The sequence below is a fragment of the Indicator indicator genome, chromosome 9 (assembly GCF_027791375.1).
Source record: "Indicator indicator isolate 239-I01 chromosome 9, UM_Iind_1.1, whole genome shotgun sequence".
Lineage (NCBI taxonomy): Eukaryota > Metazoa > Chordata > Aves > Piciformes > Indicatoridae > Indicator > Indicator indicator.
This window is the reverse complement of record NC_072018.1, coordinates 11,681,520-11,701,963: the sequence shown is the minus strand read 5'-3', so window position 1 is coordinate 11,701,963 and position 20,444 is coordinate 11,681,520. Positions and strand designations below refer to the sequence as shown.

Genomic DNA, 20,444 nt, shown 5'->3' with positions numbered 1-20,444 from the left:
AAGGGCCTGAAAGCCGTGGGGTCCCTTCCTTCACAGTGGGAGAAATTTGACCTTAGTGTCGGTTTGTGGGGCGGGGGGAGAATCAATCTGGAGAGCCGTGCCGCCCTCTTCCCCGGACCGCCTCCGCATGAAACGGCCGCTTAGGCGGGAAGCTTGAGCCTCGCGCGCTGCCGTCTGGCAGAACGCGGCGGTCCCTCTCGGCCGCGGCCCGGAGATCAGTGCGCCCCGCTGCAGTGGCTCTTCCTTCGTCGCCATGTCTGCCGTGACGAAGGCCTCCGGCGCGCTCAAATCGGTGGATTACGAAGTGTTCGGACGAGTGCAAGGTAAAGATAGGCTCCGCGCTGCCGGGTGAAGAAGGCCGCTGTGCTGGCACGCGCATGCGCAGGGCCGGGGGAGGCGGCGAGGCGCGGAGCCGCCGAGCGCTCTCGCTACCCCAGGCTCGGCGCCGCGTCCTCGTCTCAAACGGAAGGAGGAGGAGGGGCAAAATGATCTCAAATATGTTCTCGTTCTAAGGCTCGCCCGGTTCGCTGGAGAGCACAGAGTGTCCTGTACTTTCAGTTACCCCTGTTTTGCCCGCGTCTTCTGTCGTGTGGGAATATTCCCCCGCTCCTCCCGCCCCCCCCGCCGGCTGGCAGCGAAACTTTGAAGCGAAAATTAAGTCAAAGGCAATTTTCATACTGCGGCATCCTCATTCAAGAAAGCTACATGCGCTGAGGAAAATAATAGTTTGCCGGAGGGAAGGCTGAAGGCCGCCTTGTACACAAGTTCTATAGAGTTTTTCCAGTGTTCAAATTCCGTAACTACTCTGAAAGTCGTGTAAAACAAACAAACCCCAAAACAAACAACAGGTAGCTTCTATGTAGTTTATATTGAGTAAATTTCTAGAAATAGCATTCTTTCAAATTATTTTAATGCTTTTTCCTTTCTTTTCTAGGTGTTTGTTTCAGGATGGTAAGCCATATCTGATTTACCAGTTCTTTTTTTGCAGTATAGTATTTCCAGTGCTAAAAATGGCAGCAGATCTGTAAAGTGTAAACATACCCAACTTGAGCTTTGAATTCTAGGTTATATATAAAGTATTGCAAGTGTATCTAAAGGTGAAAGATACTTGGTTTATATTATCGTTACATTAAAATGGATTTTTAAAATGCTTACCAGTGTGTTGCTTGCTTGTGTAGTATCTAGAGGTTATACTTAGATAACTTGTGATAAAACAGCCATGAGAGGATTAAATATGTTATCCTTTAGAAAGGTGAAATGTGATGATTTTTTTAAATTAGCTTCTGAAACAATATATTCTAATTTATTTTTTTAAAGGCAATTATAATACCAGTATTTAAAGAAGTGTGTGCTACAAACATGCAGTCTGTCTCATATCCCAGCCAAGTGTCTCCACCAGCTCTGAACGTGCAGCAGTAATTTTGTGTTTCACAGAAGCTAAAGAAACAAGAGGACACATTTCAGAGAATTCTTTGTCTGATAATAGTGCTTAATAGTGGATCATGCATAATAGCGGACCTAGAAGTTTTTATGTACAGTTTATATATATGTATTGCAAAACAGTGCAAAATTGAAATGGATGAAGGATTACAGTATAGTGTGTCTTGAATTTAATTACCTTGTCAGGTGGAAGGCATATGTACACGTTTTGTGGTGGGCAGGTGCAAGTTTTTTCTGCCCTCTTTTGGGCCAACCTGGAGCCATGCATACGTGCCACACTGATAAGCAATATTGAGAAACAGCTGCATTTACATGATTTTGGATGAGTTAGTATGGAGAACCTGCTCATAATTAACTTGAAAAATACACTTCATAGTTAGCAGCACCACTGCCTGAATTGCCTTGAAACTTGTTTCACGTTTTGTATTGTAGTCATATTGGCCTGAAGTTTGGCTGCTGGCATAAGATGAAGTTGCTAAAGAGGCTGATGATGCAGTGTATGCATTTAGTATTTGTGCACTGGTTTTGGTATTAGTGCACATAGTCTAAAATGTTTGGCTATTTCCTATCTTAAAGCCATCAGTCACATGTTCTGTAACACAAGATAAAGTGGACCGTGTAGTCTTACACCTCTTTATTAATAAATGTGCAAGAAGCAAAATAGAGGAGGTCCTGTTAATGTAAATAAATGTGCTATTAGTGAAAATTAAGTGGGTTTATTGTCATACACAAAAAAAAAAGGATTTCTGCAGAATAGGTTTTCTGGTCCCTGCCACTTCAATGTTCAGAGAAAAAGGTGTACGTATTTCATATGTACATGAAAGAGAAATTGAGAAAGTTTAAGATGAAAACCCAACACCCCAGAAAACAGGGTGCTTGTACATTTCTGATTTCATCACAAGAACTGAATAGCTGGGAGACCATAATTTGTGATAGAGCATTTATTATGTATATGTAAAATCTCGTTCCTGTTTAAAGTTGGCTGCTTCTACCGCAGCTTTAGAGCTGATGGAGAATATCTTAATATCGGAGTATGAGCATCATATATGGAATTTTTTTTCATTAATTATAGCTCTTAAAGGTGTGAAAATAGAATTAGTTTTAAGTGGTATATATGTGGTGTATGTGCTGACACTGATTGTTTCCTTTCATTATTTTCCACATCAGTACACGGAAGAGGAAGCTAAGAAATTAGGAGTGGTTGGCTGGGTTAAAAACACCAGTCAAGGAACTGTAACGGGCCAAGTTCAAGGCCCAGAAGATAAAGTAAATGAGATGTAAGTATTTTTGTGGGTTTTCTTAGTCCTACTAAAGTCATTTACAGAGATATTTTTAATCCAAAGTGGTAAGTAGATTCATATGTCAGTTCAGTAATCAGTTTTGAGGACATGCATTCTTTAAGCTGTAAGAAAATTCTTTTAAGCTTTAAAAATAGTGTGTAGTATCAGCCAGGTTAAATTTCACACATTTTGTCAGTGTATTTCCCTTACATTCTTTTGTTGTGAAATGGAGAAGCAGCCTTTCTGCAAAACATCTCTATGAAGGAACAGACTGAAGAACTTGAAATGCTTGCTTAGTCTATGCTTAAATCTGTTTAAAGGAAACTGTGTTTGTTTGATTTTATTCCCCCACATTTGAAAAAAAAAAAATCTTAATATACCTTTCATCGAAGGCCTGTAGTCTCTACCAACTGAAAATAAATTTTGAAATATTCTACTGTCTTTAAAAGACTTGATAATGATTTTCTTTATTAAATTGCCATTTTCCAAATGCTTATAACTCTCACTCTGAGGAAATGATGCCTGTAAAAACACAAAGCTAATTCAGTTGTTTCCAACTAAGTTGTATATAGGGAGATTGGGAGTTGTAAAAAGATTTTCAGTGGTTTGTTCTTCCAACAGAGCCTAAGTCATAGTGAAACTTTCCTTTGTAAGCTTTATTATGGATGGACAATTACTAGTGCAAGTTCTACCAGCACTTTCTGGTACAGGAATTGCTTCAAAACTGAACTTAAAGTGAAGATGGCTTTTTGCAGGGAAAATAGTGTTACACAATCTGGTAAAGAGATTTGTGTGTGATTATCTAATGTGATAAAAATAAGTCGTTTTCTTTGGTCTTCTGCTTAACATTAGGTTGCTTATCATGAGCTGCGAAACATTTACAAAGCCAGAAAAACATCTGTTGTTTGTTTCATAGGTCAAGTTTATAATTATGTTTTGGAAGATCTCTGTTAATAGACTGATCTATTGAAATTGTGTGTCTTAGTGCTATCTCTAGTTAAATTAGAACACCAAAATGACCATGTGAAAAAACAGTATTTGGTTTCTATTTGTTGGATTACTTCTTCATTTAATAAGTTCTAGTCAGTTGATATATTCTCATGAAGCAGATTTAAGGGAAAGCATGTCTTATCTCCTGGTATTTGTGGTGTTTGCCAGAGCTAGGGTTGCTGCAGAACGTGGCGCATTCTGCAGAAAAGGTCTATCCTCTTCCTTTTTCTGTTGCTTTTGTGGATAGGAAACTGCACTTACGCCAACACCAGGAAGCTTGTGTAGAACAGGGGACCTTGCAGTAACTAGAGCTGCAAAATGAAAACAAGCCCAGTCTTGTTAGTCTCAGAGATGAGATGGCATACAGACTCTTCCACAAATAATAAAAACATCAATCAGTAAAAGGAGGGGTGACAAAAGAAAGTAACTAGGCTGTAGCTTCAATTGTGCATTCCCGTTCAAGGTGCCCTGACTTGCAATGATTGTTATACAGTTTATAAGCAGGGTCAGCAAGCTGGATTGTCACAGAAAAACCCACAAAACCCGGAGACAAAACAAATATGTTGAAAATGTTGAGGTGTTTGGTATTCAGAGCAAATAAAGCTGTTTTGAGTTGTTACTTCTTAATTTGATTCTGGAAATCAGTTATTCCCACACCAGAGGAGAGTATGTTGGCTGCACTGCAGTTGGAGTATGTCTCTGGAGTGTGCACTGAAATACATTATTACATTGGAGATCCTACAGGAGCATGCTGAAGAAGAAGCAGTTCACTTTGCCTTGCTCCCTGTGTACATTCTGATTTATTGAAAGGGAGAGTTTAATTTTGGCATTAAATTGGTGAACTTAGAGGTGAGAAAGGAGCTAGTATATGTGAACAGCTTTGAAAGGCCCTGATTTCTCTCCACTAGTACATGTCAATAGATCAAAAGAGATTTGAGTTTTTGAAACCTCTAGAGCTTACAGCATTTTTGTAATGCTCAGTCATACTTCCTAGGGATTCATAGTACTATGCTCGAGATTCAAGGATTATATAAAGTGGTGCATCAACTAAAAACAAAATAAGGCTTGCTTCCCCGATGGCAAATTAATATAAACCAGGAATCCTAAACATTCATTTGTATTCCAACTGTGACAGATAATAGGGAGGAAATTCTGTCACCAGCTTCCCATGCAAGGTCTGTTTTGTACATACTGGATACTCAGAACTGAAGAGAGACTCTCTGTGTATGACACATCTTCAAATGCGGAGATACATGCTCAAACAAATTGAATACGTTTCAAAGAAATCCAGAACATGAATCAATGATACATTTCAGGAAAGGTTCCTGGTGAGTATAGTTGCAGAACAATGCATTACCGTGTAGAGTTGCTTCAGCAGTGTCTTTTGGATTGGTATTTTTATACTTGGGTAAATTTCCAAATTAAACTTTAGGCATAAAATAATCTTATTTTCAGAGGTGCAGCACTTGGACTTTTAAAAGTCACCTATTAATGGTAATGAAATAATTTGTCAGTTTTACTGGTTTAGGCTCATTATTGTATTTGTAGGGGGAGTTGGAAGGGATGTTTTGCTCTATCATGAGCAATGATAGAACTTGGAATCAAGAACATAGACTAAAAAGAGAGGAGGGATGCCATTAGACATCCTAACTATAGACCAGTCAGCCTCACCTCCATCCCTGGAAAGGTGATGGAGCAACTTACCATTGGTTCTGTGCATAGGCGTATCAAGGACAAGAGGGTCATTAGGAGTAGTCAACATGGCTTTACCAAAGGGAAGTCATGTTTGACCAACTTGGTAGCCTTTTATGAGAACATAACCAGGTGGATAGATGATTGTAGAGTGGTGGATGTGGTCTATCTTGATTTCAGTAAGGCATTTGTCACCATCTCCCACAGCATCCTTGCAATTAAACTGAGGCTGTGTGGTCTCGATGATCAGGCAGTGAGGTGGATGATGAACTGGTTGAAGGAAAGAAGTCAAAGAGTTGTGGTCACTGGGATGGAGTCTAGTTGGAGGCCTGTGTCTAGTGGAGTCCATCAGGGGTCAGTACTGGGACCAGTACTGTTCAGTATATTCACTGATGACCTGGATGAGGGCACAGAGTGCACTGTCAGCAAGTTTGCTGATGACACAAAGCTGGGTGGAGTGGCTGACACACGAGAAGGTTGTGCTGCCATTCAGCAAGACTTGGACAGGCTGGGAGAAATTTGATGAAGAAGGGCAAGTGTAGAGTCTTGCACCTGGGAAAGAACAACTCCATCACCAGTATGGGTTGGGGACAGATCTGCTGGAGAGCAGTGAAGGCAAAAGGGACATGGGCGTCCTGGTGGATGGAAGGTTGACCATGAGTCAGCAATGTGCTCTTGCAGTCAAGAATGCCAATGGCATTCTGGGGTGGATTAGAAGAGGTATGACCAGTAGGTCAAGAGACATTCTTCTCCCCCTCTGCACTGGTGAGGCTGCATCTGGAATATTGTGTCCAGTTCTGGGCCCCTCGGTTCAAGAAAGGGAGCTACTTGAAAGAGTCCAGCGCAGAGCCGTGAGGATGATTAAGGGAGTGGAACATCTTCTGTATGAGGAGAGACTGAGGGAGCTGGGGCTCTTTAGCTTGGAGAAGAGGAGACTGAGAGGTGATCTTATCGATGTTTATAAATATGTGAAGGGTGAGTCCAAAGAGGATGGAGCCAGGCTTTTCTCAGTGGTGCCCAATGACAGGACAAGGGGCAATGGGTGGAAGTTGAGGAATAGGAAGTTTCACATAAATATGAGGAATTTTTTTTTTATTGTGAGGGTGGTGGAGCACTGGAACAGGATGCCCAGGGAGGTTGTGGAGTCTCCTACTCTGGAGATATTCAAAATTCACCTGGATGCATTCCTGTGTAATCTGGTGTAGGTGATCCTGCTCTGGCAAGGGGGTTGGACTGGATGATCTTTTGAGGTCCCTTCCAGCCCCTGAAACTCTATGAGTCTGTGATTAGGAAGTGCAGTTCTAAACCAAGTAAATAGAAAAATCGAGATGGGAGGGAAAAAAAAAACAACAACGTGGGGAAAAAATCATGTGGCAATTCCATGTTGCCAGAAACATGGAGTAGGTAAAAAAACATGCCTTTGTTCTGGAGCAGTAATGCACCAGACCTCTAACCTGGTGGATTTCCAGCAGCTCTGCTTGCTCCTGATTTTCTAACCCTTTTTATTCTACTTTGTATTGTTCTTGTGTTGTGAGGCACAGCTAGGAAGCATTCAATAGAGGTTCAAGAAACAATGCCTTTATGTAATTATCTTTTATGAAGGTTGCAAGGTAGAACCTAATCAGGAAGGAATTATGAGGACTGTCCTGGTGATCAGTTTTAAGCATTATTTTTATGTGTGTAATTTAGATGGAGAGTTAGCAGAAACAGAATGAAGTAGAGGAATCAAGTATAACAACTTAGCAGGGGCATTCCAGTTCTTGCAAAAAATAAGTGGAAAACAATAGGCTAGTATGAAGGATTTGGGCTTGAAAAACGTTGCACATGCAAGAAGTTTCATTCCTTATTGGACCATTCCCTTAGTGTTGGCCATGGTATAACATGTTCTTGAAGACTTCTTTGACTTGCATCCTGCAGTGATGCAGTCTTTAGGGTAGTTTTCAGAAATTGTGAGAACGTTTTACATATAAGCTTGAACATCCCTTGCTTTTTTGATCTCTAGATGGAGCAGTTTGTTCTGTAGATATTTTGAACTATAGGTGCTTCATTTGACATGAATCTATTTTTAGACTTTTGTTAGAAACCATCTTTTCCTTCACTGGCTTTTTCCCCTACTGTATTTTGTATTTTAAACGTTAACTGATAGCTCTACAAAGGTAACACCCATTATCCTTAGATACTGAAAGTTCATTTTCAGTCTTGCAACTGTCTATAATCCAAAGAATGTGAAAGTCACCAGAGAAGGAGAATGACAGCATTTCTGAAACATAATGACGTAAGATTTTATGATAAACTAAGGGCTTTCTTGGCTGTATATTGTTAAATGGGATAGAGGAAGCAGTCCTTTGGGTTTTTTGGATTTTTGGGGTTTTTTTTAGGCAGACTTAATAGTACAGGGTTTTTCATTATAGTATCTTGTGATATTAATCATCAAATAAAGTTAGAGCCTTTGTAGTTGTCGTGGTTGTTGCCACAGCAACATGAATGGACAGGCTAAAAATGGCTTTCCGATGAGAATTTTTTGAACTTTGATGTATGACTTAGTTACGCATTAGAGAAGGAGGATAAGACTCTTGTGGAATGCCAAATTCAGAATTTATTCTAAAAATAAAATATTTCAGGTCAGGCTTACAAATGTAAAACCTGAGGACAATTTTAGACATGAACGGTTTATAGCACTTAGTAAGTATTCATCCTGTCTTTGTAAAAAGGCATGATATTAAATATAGGTTGCTTAAATTGGAAATGGTGGTTAATTAAAACATTCAAATTAGCACTAATTTAGTATTTAATATCAATATCAGATAAGAAGAATTAATTGAAAATTACCTCAGTGTGTACCTGCATAGAAAAATCTGGATTTTTACCATGTAAAAGGGAGAAGGGAACACTCTATACTAGTTAATATTGCAACTGTCATTGTTTATGTTTCATTTTTGACTGTACCAGCTGGGATTGAATAAATACATTTTTCTTCAATATCATGTTTTCAGTTGTTTGCAGAGAATAGCCCTGATGGCATGAAGTAGAAATAAATGCTAGATTAAAAAACCAGTCCGTATTTAGGTTATGAATGGGCTCCTTGAGCAAAATTCTAGGTCTTAATACCCAATTTATCTTGAGATACAAAATGAACAGATTTTAGTCTATATTGTGAGATTTTTCTCCATTTTGAAAGGATATGTTTTAAAAATTTCGTTTCAGTCTAAGTGTCGTTTAGGAGAAGAAACTATAACACTTCTATGCATGTAAACGTAGGCATAATGGTAAAAATTAATCTGCAGGGGACACTTATATGGGTAAAATAAGTATTTGAAGTTTTTAGATATATTCAGAACATCTGTGATATACCCAGAAGCCTGGTATTGAAAAGAAGACAAAGGCAGGTGTGTAAAAAATTCAGAGAGGTTGGAAATATTGATGGATGAACATGAAGTCAGTTAGGGATTGGCAACAACTATCTATAGAATGATGTGATTGCAGGCTGGCTTTCAGTAGATTCAAGAAGTACTTAGTAATGTCAGCCTACCAGAAAAGGGAGAAGATTTACAAAGATACTTCCATGTATAGGAAGCAGAGAGGCAGTATGATACCATAACCAAAGGTGTTCTTTAGTAAGAAAAGTAATAATGGGAGATTGGCCCTAAGATAGGAGGAAAATGCTGAAATCTATTAATGTGTGAGAGGAGAATGGCAGAGGGATGAGCTAATTGCAATGGAAGTAAAACACTGTGGTACAGAGGATTTAGGAAGAGGTTGTTAAACCATCTTAATACAAGTATTTCTGAAACAAATTAGGTTGTAAGAAACTCTTACCGTTATCCAAAGATTAATGAAGTTCTCAAAATAGCTCAGTTCATAGGTATGCATTTTCAGCATTGTATTTATTAAAAGGTTGTAAAACTATTACTGAAATGATTTAATTACGAGTTTAATGAACACTGGCTGAAGTCTCATTGTGTCTTATCTGATCAAAGAATGTGTAGGCCAAGGTGAACAAGAGTATCACATCTGGAAAAGCATAGAGACACCAAAGTGCAGCTGCTAAGTTTGATGTTGATCATGCAAAGAACACTGGTTGTTAACTGTTTCAGTGTTACCGAAAGCAATTATAAAATTGTGAGGAGTAATACTTCTTGTCTTGCTTGTTTTCTATAAATATATCAGCTCTGATGCAGACACATAATGTTTACATTGTGCCTTGTCAGTGAGGTGGCTATGAGCCATAACAGTATGGCTGAAATATTTCCTGGACACGCTGTTCTTGGGAAGCTGGTAGTCCTCTAACTGTGCTGTATTGTCACTGTTCTTTACTTGGAAATGCCATAAAACACTAAAGCTTTTAACCATAGATAGGTCTTTGTGGATATAGAACAGTGCAAAAAGAATGTATTCCACACCTCAGTTTCTTCTGCTGGGATGTAAAGATAGTTGTCTTGTATGACCTTCTTGATTTTGTGGGTTGGGTTTTTTTCAGTCTTAATTTTTACAATTGCTGTGAATTTGCAGTGGCTCAGTGGAATTGGAATTCTTATAGCATCTGCTTCTGTTTCTGATCACTGAAGTGTTCACAGTAATATATTTTGATAAAAAATTGTTCTAAATCAACATTGTCCTAAGTGACTCTTGATAATACAAAGAACTAATGAGGATTTACTAAATATCATCTCATTAGAGCTTAATCCTCATGTTTTCTTCATCTTTTGAATATTGGATTTTTGAAAGGCTGAACAATTTAGTCAGTTTTTGAGATTAAAAGTTCCCATTGAAGGTCACACATTTATTTACATGTAAGAGTTCTAAGTTAGGACAGTGTTTTACTCTCACAGCTGTTACTCTAAAATACATGTTTTAGTTTAGTGTTATACCGTGAATACAAGTTCGTTGAGGAATTCTGATTTGGTGGAGACAGGGGCCACCTCTCAACAGCTTCTGGTATTTGATGCTTGAACTGTTTCAGTGAAGAATATGCTTTCCTTCCAGTTCCCTCAGAAGCTGTCAGAAATGTCCCTTCGTTTTATTGGGAGACATATGGCTCCTTTTGTTCGAATGTTAAGATATTTCAAAATTGCTGCAGGCATTTTGAACATATGTGGTCTCCTGTTCTTATTACTAGTGGGCATATTAATGTTGGTTTAAATGTCAGATAGAGAGATGACACAAAGCTGCTTTCCTTTTATAAGAATGAGTTCTGGAATTGTGCCTCTGGAATAAGAAGTGTTGGAAAATTCTATGTGATCTTGGGCAAAGGTGATTTTAATATTTTTAATGTTGGTTTGGTTGGTTTTTTTTTTACTTTTGCTTCTCTGGTAGCTTGTGATGCTGCAGGCTCTTTCTGCTTTTTTTCTTGCAGCTAAAGGAACAAAGAAAATCAGTTTGGAAAGTATTCAGAACTTAATGAACAAAAACCAGGTTTTAAAATGGGCAGCTGATATTATGTGTGCAAAAAAATTCACTGGCTTCCCAATAGCCATTCTGATGTGAGAGGGTCCTGTGCAAATCATTTACCTTCCCTTTTTTGACTCTATATGCCATAGACTTTTAGTATTTACTAGAAAACCAAACCGTCTGGAACAACAAACCCAATCTATTCGAGCTCACGAATCTCCCAGCAATCATTTAATGAGATTTCAGTCATCATGTTTTTGGATCAGAGCAGGTTTGGCCTACCATATAGGAGTTCCATATAGGAGTTCCATATAGGAGTTCCATATAGGAGTTCCATATAGGAGTTCCATATAGGAACTCACCTGAAATCCTCTTCTGGTCTGCAAATGCTAATCCCAAGCCTCTGGCTCTGCTCATTGTATAATGTAAGCCATTCCTCGAAATTAAATTTCAAGGCCAGTTCTGGAAAATTCTCAGACAACACAGCTCTATTCCGCTGTCAGTCTGTGTAGGCTTAAAATATTCTTTAGATTGTCTTTTGCAGAGGAGATATTTAAGAGTTTAGGAAAATGGGATGGTTTGCCTCTATTCTAGGAGGGGTGGAGAAAGCAGGTGGCAGCTGCCAGTCTTCCTGAGCTGCCCTACTTTTGCAGACTGGAGCCTGGAACTGGAGATCTCCCTGATCAGTTGAGGGGCTGAGAGAACTGTGGCCCTAATGGAGCTCTGCGGAGGCTGTTGAAGAACCAGGAGTGTTGGAAGGATTGTTTAAGCAAGACTATGTGGCACAACGATTTTGGGGCTGTGAGCTTTGAAAGCTCAGGCTCCTCAGCCAAACTGGTAGTATGTTCTGACAAAAAACACTTGCGATGCATATTTTTTTCCTTTCGGAGACGAATCTGTTCAAGCTCTTAGGTCAGCTGCCTTTTTTCCAGTGAATCACACCTATAGCCTGTCTGTGTTTGGGAGTATGTATGCAAAGCTTTTGTTTGTGCTGCTGCAAATTACAGTTGCATGTGCTCCACCCTGCTTAGCTGGGAAACTGAGCGGAGCCGTATTACTCAGTTACAACAAGAGGAAAACACATTTTCTGTTCACTGCTGTTCATCACAAATATCACTCCTGATACCTACTTATGTTTTTAAAAGTCCAAGTTAGATTGGCTTTGCAAAAGTTGAGGCAAATGGGTCTCATGATGCCTTGCAAAAGGACGGCTGTTCTTTTGGCTGCATTTCCAGATGTTTTTGTTAGAGTGTGAGTCTCTATATTATCCTGCTGCCACCATGAGCACTTGGCAGTAATCCCCCCACTGTGTTTTGTGAGACCTGCTAGGGAGAGCAAAGCTGATTGATGCTGGCTGTCCTAGTGATGAACTCTGCTAACACAGTTATAGTTTTGTGTTTTCAGCTTTCCTCCAATTGCTGTATCCTCTCAGGGGGAAAGTGTTTAATATCAGCCTGAGTGAAATGAGATATATCTCTGCTTGGTTATAGATTGAAGTGTGCCAGGGATATCAGAGTATCTATCAGGATCCTTTAAAGATAAAGATCTAATGGTTTTGTGTCTTGTCCAGTTCCCAAAGTACATTAACAGTTCTGTGTGAAGTTTACACAGAATCACAAAGAGTCACGGAATGGTAGAGGTTGGAAAGAAGCTCTGGAGATCTTCTAGTCCACCCTGCCTCAGCTGTCAGGACATAGTGTTACTTATTGCTACTCAGTCAAGGGGGGATTGGTGCTATGATTGCAGATAGTATGTATCAGCATATATCAACAGCAATGCAGTGCCACTTCAGAAAACAGAGTTCATATTTACTTTTTGCTATTGTAAAGGACCTGAAATTGATAGCCCTGAAGGGACTGTGTATTTGTAATGAGAGCCAAGGCAAATTTTGGTAAATACTTGTCTTTTTTAATTTCTAGCACAAATGTGAATTAAAATGTATAGCAGTTCTGTTTAGTAGCTGCATCTGGGTTATTCCCATCCTCTACATAAAGGAACTGGGCTCATACAACAAATCTGTGATGGAGCTGAGAGGGAGGTGTGGGACTGATAGCCAGTCCTACACTAATCACTAGAGCAAAGTTTCTCTCTTTCAGTTGTTTTGGCTCTGTGCATTGGTTAGCTAATGTCAGTAAAGCAGTGAAGAGTAACACCTTGCTCTGGATCTCATAGTTTGCTTTTATCTAGTTTCCAGTAACTGCATTTGGTCTGTTTCAAACAATATCCTAGCATATTGTATCTGCTGATTCCTCTGAGCCAGCTGGAGCGGTCAGTTTCTGCTAGGTTCAGAAGAAACAGTATATTTCTAATCTCAAAATCCCCCTGATGTTAAACAGTACAAATTAAAAAAATGTATAGGTTAAAGTCAGTACCCCATTCTGCTTTATTAACATGTTATAAGAGATCCCTACTGCCAAAGAACAGAGAGCATAATTAAGCAATAAAGCCAGAGAATGAGTTAGGATTAATTTACAAATGGAAACCTGTAGCACTGAGATGAACTAACTGGCTGAAACACACAGGAATTTTGTTGCATTCTCTGAATTCGTTTCCTGACTGCCGGTCCAGCCCAGCTCAGCCCATTGCCACTATTCTCTTTGCCCTTCTCATCCTGTAGTTTAAAAACAAAACTGTTCAACTTGGTCTGTTTTATAGTTATCAATAAGAAAATAAGTGCTTGATGTAGTTCTTCCACAATAGAAGTGATTGCTATGTATGCCAGCTGTAATTTTTTTGTTAAATGCTAGTATGAGTAATGATTAATTGGATAATTATATAGAAATGTTCTTTCTGGCTCATGACCATATGGACAGTATAGGCAAAAAATTCTGAGCCGTAGCAATGTGGGGTGGGAAATATGAGCAATTCGTGTTTTCAGGGAGTGCTTGTAAACAAGGTCAGCTCAGCAGGCACTCAGGAAATCTCTTATGAAATGTGATGCTGTCTTCATTATTCCTTTAAAGCATTTGGGTGTAGGACCAGAACCAGCAAGCAGGTTTTCTCTGCCATGCTCTTGGGAACACACAGCAGATTTCTCAGGACTTGCAGACCCATAGATGAATATTAAAAACCCCAGACCTTTAGTCTTTTATTAAAACTGTATGTTGTTTTCATCTTCTGAAACCTGTTCTTTTCCCTGAATTTAGTCACAATAATTCAGTGAATTTAGGCTAACAATCCATTCAGCTTAGCTAAAACAGCAAGCCAGACAGTAATACTAAGAGATGTTCCTGTTATTCCCAATCAGAAACATATAGAATACTGACAGCCTGAATATTGAGCCCCACACATTCTGAGAAATGCTGAATATTTGCTTGATTGTGTTGGGAGTGATCTAACAGACTTAAAAATCAGTTCAAGTTTTCTAGTTGTCAGGCCTGTCAGGTATGCCTGCTGTAGACACATGGAAATGCCAAAGTATGGAACATGTATGGGACTTGGACATGAAGCACTGTGTAGATGGGATAGATGCCAGTGACTGCCTTGCCGAGGGAGTTAATTTGTCACATTGCTATGTGGGAGGGAACGATGGAGCTTGTGGGGCATCAGTGTGACCTGTGCAGGAGAAACACTGAAGAATCTTTCTCATTAGAGACCTGCCTGATGCCTTTACCCTGGTATCAGTGCCCCTAAGGAAGCCAAGCTGTGCTGTTGGCTCTCCTCTTCTGGACTGCACTTTAATTAGTCTCCCAAAAGGAGATAACGAGTTGAGTTAATCACAGAATGTTAGAGGTTGGAAGGGACCTCCAGAGATCATCGAGTCCAATCCCCCTGACAAAAGCAGAATCACCTAGGTGAGTTTTGAAAGTCTCCAGAGAAGGAAACTCCACAACTTCTCTGGGCAGCCTGTTCCAGTGCTCTGTCACCCTCACCATAAGTTTCTCCTCATTAGTGGCTTTACTTGGAGTCTTGCATGGAAACTTGTCCTAAGAGGACTGTGTCTCTGGGAGCATGGCCCCCTTTAGAAAGGCATAAGAAATCTGTGTTACCCTGTGGTTTGAAAACAGAACTTACTAAAATGCTCTATTTTTTTTTGTTCCAGCTAATGTGGCTGTCAAAACATTTCTCTTGAAGTGGATAGCTTCTGTAAGAGTATGGTGCCCAAGTGTCTCCAGTGGGACTCTGCTGATGCATGGGTCTGTCTGTGCATATCTCCCTTGGTACTTGTTACGGGAAACACTGGCCTTGCCTTGCTTCATTGCCTGTTCAGAATCATAGCATGTGCTTTGAGATCTGGGGGACTTGGCAGAAACAGCTTCTTATTATTTGCAGGTGATATATGTTGTCTAATCCAATATTTTTTAGTGAAGAAGAGGAACAGCAATGCCAGAGCACTGAAAGCAGTAAATCTGTAGTCCTTTTAGTTAATGTGAGTCAGTATTTCAAGGTAATCAAGTGTTTGTTTGCAGTGGTGGTTTCCTTAGCAGGCAGTTGCTTGTTGCTGTTGTTAAAAGAAAAACTGAAAGGACAAAGTGGGAAAGGATGGAGAATTTCTCTGTTCTCTTTAGTATCTTTATCTGGACAAGGGAGTTGAGTGCACATTAAGTAAGTTTGCAGGTGGCACTGTTAGGTGGGAGTGTTGGTGTGCTTGAGAGTAGGAAGGTTCTGCAAAGAGATCTGGACAGGCTGGATTGATGGGGCAGGGTCAGTTGTATGAAGTTTAACAAAGCCAAGTTTTGGATCCTGCACTTGGGCCATGCCAAGCCCATGTGACGCTACAGGCTTAGGGCAGAGTGGCTGGCAAGTTATCCAGTAGAAAAGGTCCTGGGGGTGCTGGTTGAGAGCTGTCTGAACATGAGCCGGCATGTGCCCAGGTGGCCAAGAAGGCCAATAGCATCATGTGACCAGCAGAATTAGGGAAGTGATCGTGCTCCTGTACTTGGCATTGGTGGGGCTGCACCTTGAATACTGTGTTCAGTTTTGGGCCCCTCACTACAAGAAAGACATTGAGGTGCTGGGGTGTGCCCAGAGAAGGGCAACAAAACTGATGAATGGTCTAGAGAACAAATCTTACAAGGAGCAGCTGAGGGAACTGGGACTCGGTACATTGTTTAGTCTGGAGAAGAGGAGGCTGAGGGGAGACCTCATTGCTCTCTACAATTACCTGAAAGGAGGTTGGAGTGAGGTGGGGGTTGCTCTCTTCTGTCGTATCAGGTGATAGGATGAGAAGAAAAGGCCTCATGTTGCACAAGGGGAGGTTTAGATTGGGTATTAGGAAGAATTTTTTTACTGAAAGAGTGGTCATGCATTGGAACAGGGGCAAGGTAGAGTCACCCTTCCTGGAGGTGTTGAAGAAATCTGTGGACATGGCACTTTGGGATGTAGTTTAATGGCCAGAGTGGTGTTATGTTGATTGTTGGACTTAATGATCTTAGAGGTCTTTTCCAACCAAGATAATTCTATGATTCTACCTTTTGCAGATGCTACTAAAGTAACTCAGTGGTCCAACAATTTGAGTAATTGGTTTGACCAAGGTAAATGTGATTGGATGTGAAACTCTCACCAATATACTTTGTCATCTCTGCTGCCCTGATCCTGGCTGGCATCCAAAACCAGGGTAACCTCTTATCAGTGGAGGTTTTCCAAGGGAGGAGGACCTGGCGGCTGGACTGAAGCCCTGTCAGCCATCTCTAAGCTACTGCACACTGGCATCCTCACTGGCTTTACTGACTGCAGCATGTCCCAGCTTGAATCCAAACTGTGGTTTGAAAACTTTTAATTTTTTTTTTCTAGTCAAGCATTGTTTTAAATGTGTTTTAATTAGTGTATGTGTAAGATGAACTTGAATCTAGTTGGAAGTATTCAAACACATACTTTCCACCATGAAGATGTCTTCTGTTATACTCTTAATTCTGTCAGATTAAAACATTCAAACAACAGTAATTCTGCCCTTAATATCATGCAGGAGTCTTGTTCTAATTTGGGTGTGTTAGTGGTGATGTACCAATGTAGGTAAAATTCTTAAAGAAAGATTATGTTGTTTTTTACATGTCCCTACCTGTTTGGATCAGAGTTAATGTTTTTGTATGTATGAATACATTAAGAAAGTTCACATACTTTTGAGTTTAATATGCTTTATAATTGCATCCTCACTGGTAGCATTAACTACTGCATTCTTCAAAACTTAGTACATAAGGATTTGTACTTCAACATGAAGTTAATTGCAGATTAATTTTTTTTAATAACTCTCTTGACTATAACTTGTTAATTAACGTTTTTTCTTACAAGGTCAGAAATCCTGTTTAGGTCACAGTGGAAATGCCGCAAGGTTGGAGAGGACATAGGACTTTGTGAATAAAAAGATGAATGAATTTTAAATTCAGAGTGGAATGTAGTCTTGAGTGGCAACATCTTTCATTATCTTATGTTATAACGAAGAGCAATGAAGATCCCATGAAATACATCACTAACCAGAAAGATTGGAACAAACTGCAACATGACACATAGCACAGAGTGAGTGAAAGGATGGGGGGAGACAGAAGCATTTGTGTAGCAATAGGTTACAGAGCTCTTGCTGCATCCTTGAATCTCTGTGTCTTGGTGGGGGCTTTCAGGAACCAGTAATGTTGTCCAGCTGATGCTGCCTTGGCTTTACAATTTAAAATTAAAGGATGAATGTTTAAAAGACTCCTGAGGTGGCACACTGAGCGTTACAGGTGCTCTGAACCAACCTTACAAGGATGAAACCAAAACGGGGTATGAATGCAGAATGCTTGGGAAGAGCAGTGGGAACTTCACCATGGCAATTTTAAGATAAAGAAGGTAATTCTAGCAATACCTGCTTCTTTCAGGTACAACTAAAACTCTGTGATTGCAACTGTTGTGCAGAAACATTTTCTTGGGAAATATTTTAGGATTTCAGTTCTAAACCATTAAAGGGTTCTTTTGATACTTAATTCTACTTCATAGCTCAAAATACTTCTGAACTTCTGTAAAATTGAAATTGATTGGTTTGGGATTGTTAGGTGGTTTCTTAAGTCCTGGTTTTTGTTTTTTTTTTTTTTTACTAGAGATTCCTGGATTGTGTATGGTAGAATGTGGCTTTCATAGTTATGCTTTGCTTATTTTGTATTATTTTGTATCAGTGAAGAGACAGCTTTATGCACTGAGTCACTGTTCCCAGCCAGGGGCCTGAATAAGGCTATTATAGAGTCATTTGGGCCATGTTCTGTGGATACTGCTATGGAACCTGTATTATCTTGACATAAGTTTATCTGAAATACCTATTAAGTGGCAAATGTACATAAAGTAATAATTAAAAATAATTTACTTTAAAAAAAAATCTTTTGATCCATTCTTGATTCTTCTGAATAATTTGTTTCCTGTAGTTAGTATCTATCATGCAACAGTTTCGGTATCTGAAAGCATTTTGCCATGTATTAAGTTTAAAGCCAAAACAGATCTACTGTTTAATTACATAAAAATCTATTGTGGCTTTATACTACAAGAGAAAAGGCTATTCTGTAATAGGAGTAGAGGTATAAGAGCAGTGCTACAGGCTGGGGACAGAGTGGCTGCAGAGCTGCCAGGCAGAAAGGGACCTGGGGGTGCTGGTTGATAGTAGGCTGAACATGAGCCAGCAGTGTGCCCAGGTGGCCAGGAAGGCCAATGGCATCCTGGCCTGTATCAGGAATAGTGTGGCCAGCAGGACAAGGGAGGTTATTCTTCCCCTGTTCCTAGCACTGGTCAGGCCACACCTTGAGTATTGTGTCCAGTTCTGGGCCCCTCAATTTAAGAGAGTTGTTGAGGTACTGGAATGTGTCCAGAGAAGGGCAACGAGGCTGGTGAGAGGCCTCGAGCACAAGCCCTATGAGGAGAGGCTGAGGGAGCTGGGACTGTTTAGCCTGGAGAAGAGGAGGCTCAGGGGTGACCTCATTGCTGTCTACAACTACCTGAAGGGAGGTTGTAGCCAGGAGGGGTTTGGTCTCTTCTCCCAGGCAACCAGCAGCAGAACAAGAGGACACAGTCTCAAGCTGCGCCAGGGGAGGTATGGGCTGGATGTTAGGAGGAAGTTCTTCACAGAGAGAGTGATTGCCCATGGGAATGTGCTGCCCAGGGAGGTGGTGGAGTCACCATCACTGGAGACGTTCAAGAGGAGACTGGATGAGGCACTTAGTGCCGTGGTCTAGTTGATTGCTTAGGGCTGGATGATAGATTGGGCTAGATAATCTTGGAGGTTTCTTTCAACCTGGTTGATTCTATGATTCTATACTTTTTTTTTTTTTTAAACTTATGGGCGCCTTCATAGTGACTCTTAAACCTTAGATTTGAACTACTGTATTGGTCATGTAACCAAGGAGCAGGAGAACCAAGTTAAGTGGAGGAACTCTTGACTTTCAACAGTGTTGGTACTTTATTGATACTATACAGTGTACAAAGAATTTCATAGAAACACAGGGGAATTAGATGTGTTGTACATAATTTTAATCGAAGTTCTGTGACTAAATTCCCTGCATTGCAATGAAAACTGAGTCAACAGCAGTGTGCTGGATTGTTTATGGCATATATGTTTAATTCTTAGAATCAGCATTGCAATATTCACTCTCTGAACTGCTGGCAGAAGTCCTTGGTGACTGGATTTTGACATCTGTGGACTTCTCAGTACCAGGAGTTGCTAGCCTTGTATTTACACAGTACTAGCAGCTGTGTTATTTCAGACATATTTGTGTGTATATTTTCTAATTAAAATTCTCAGAATACTAACTTGTTGTTGTCCAGATACAGGAGAAAGGTTCAGTATGATGTTAGAAATGAAACCTTTCCTTTGCAGGTCTTGTGTTTCTGTAATACACTGAGGGACATGGCAATCAAACCACCTTGTTAAAGGCATAAAGGATGAAATTCTTACTCTGTCACTGAAAAACTTCATTGATGTCCACAGGGTGAGAATTTCACACAATTAGGCTCTTCCCCTGCAGAGGGTGTTCTGGCACAGCCAGCTGACTTCACTGAAAGCAGTGTCGCTCCTGAAAAGAGTGACAAATAGTAAAGAGACAAATAATAGTGTTTTATTCTCTAGGACAGATGGAGTAGGAGAGGGCTGTTGCAGAGGTAAGTTATTCCTGAATTGCGTATTGAGAGAAGGAAGCAGGGTATTGGTGGTGAGGATGCAACCTGTAGGGTTAGGAGAAATGACGAAATTGAGCGTTAGTCTAAAGCTTACTGAGTTTTAATTAATTCTGGTTCTGTGTGCCTGTCCAGGCAGGGTTCCATTACACCCATCACAAATGACATTTTTCATAGAACTACTACATTGTTTAGTGCATGGTGAAAGCTTGTTCAGAGGAGGCAGTGGGCTTTGCATAGTAAAAGGATTTCTGTAGCTTTTGTCTTCACCGGCCTTACCAATACCTAAGACGAAGAGTGATCAACCAAGACCATTAAAGAGTGCTCTGAAAGGTGTAGATTTCAGTTTCTGCGATAGATTTGCAGCATGATGACAGTCAAGTAATTCAGGCTAGGCTTTTCATATGTAGTCTGTTTTTCTCCTTTTACTTGGTACCCAGTTTGAAACCCTGGGATGTGACTTGCAGAAGAAGTGATGTGCACTGAGTTCCTTCCTGATCTCATTTATTTCTGTTCAGTAGTGAAATCTGTCATATAATCATAAACGTTTTTAAAATCAGGCCTTACTTCAGAACAGCTCCCCATATT

At 40.1% G+C, this 20,444-nt stretch overlaps 1 protein-coding gene across 1 annotated transcript in view; it reads left to right on the top strand.

Annotated features, from left to right (window-relative positions):
* Positions 1-165: 165 nt before the first annotated feature.
* ACYP2 (acylphosphatase 2) overlaps positions 166-20,444 on the top strand; it is a 29,857-nt gene continuing 9,578 nt past the window's right edge. Inside the window, exons 1-3 of the mRNA XM_054383401.1 lie at positions 166-323; positions 935-951; positions 2,608-2,717. Of these exons, the coding sequence (XP_054239376.1) occupies positions 254-323; positions 935-951; positions 2,608-2,717 (197 nt within the window). The 5' untranslated portion in view covers positions 166-253. The remainder of the gene's footprint in view (positions 324-934; positions 952-2,607; positions 2,718-20,444) is intronic.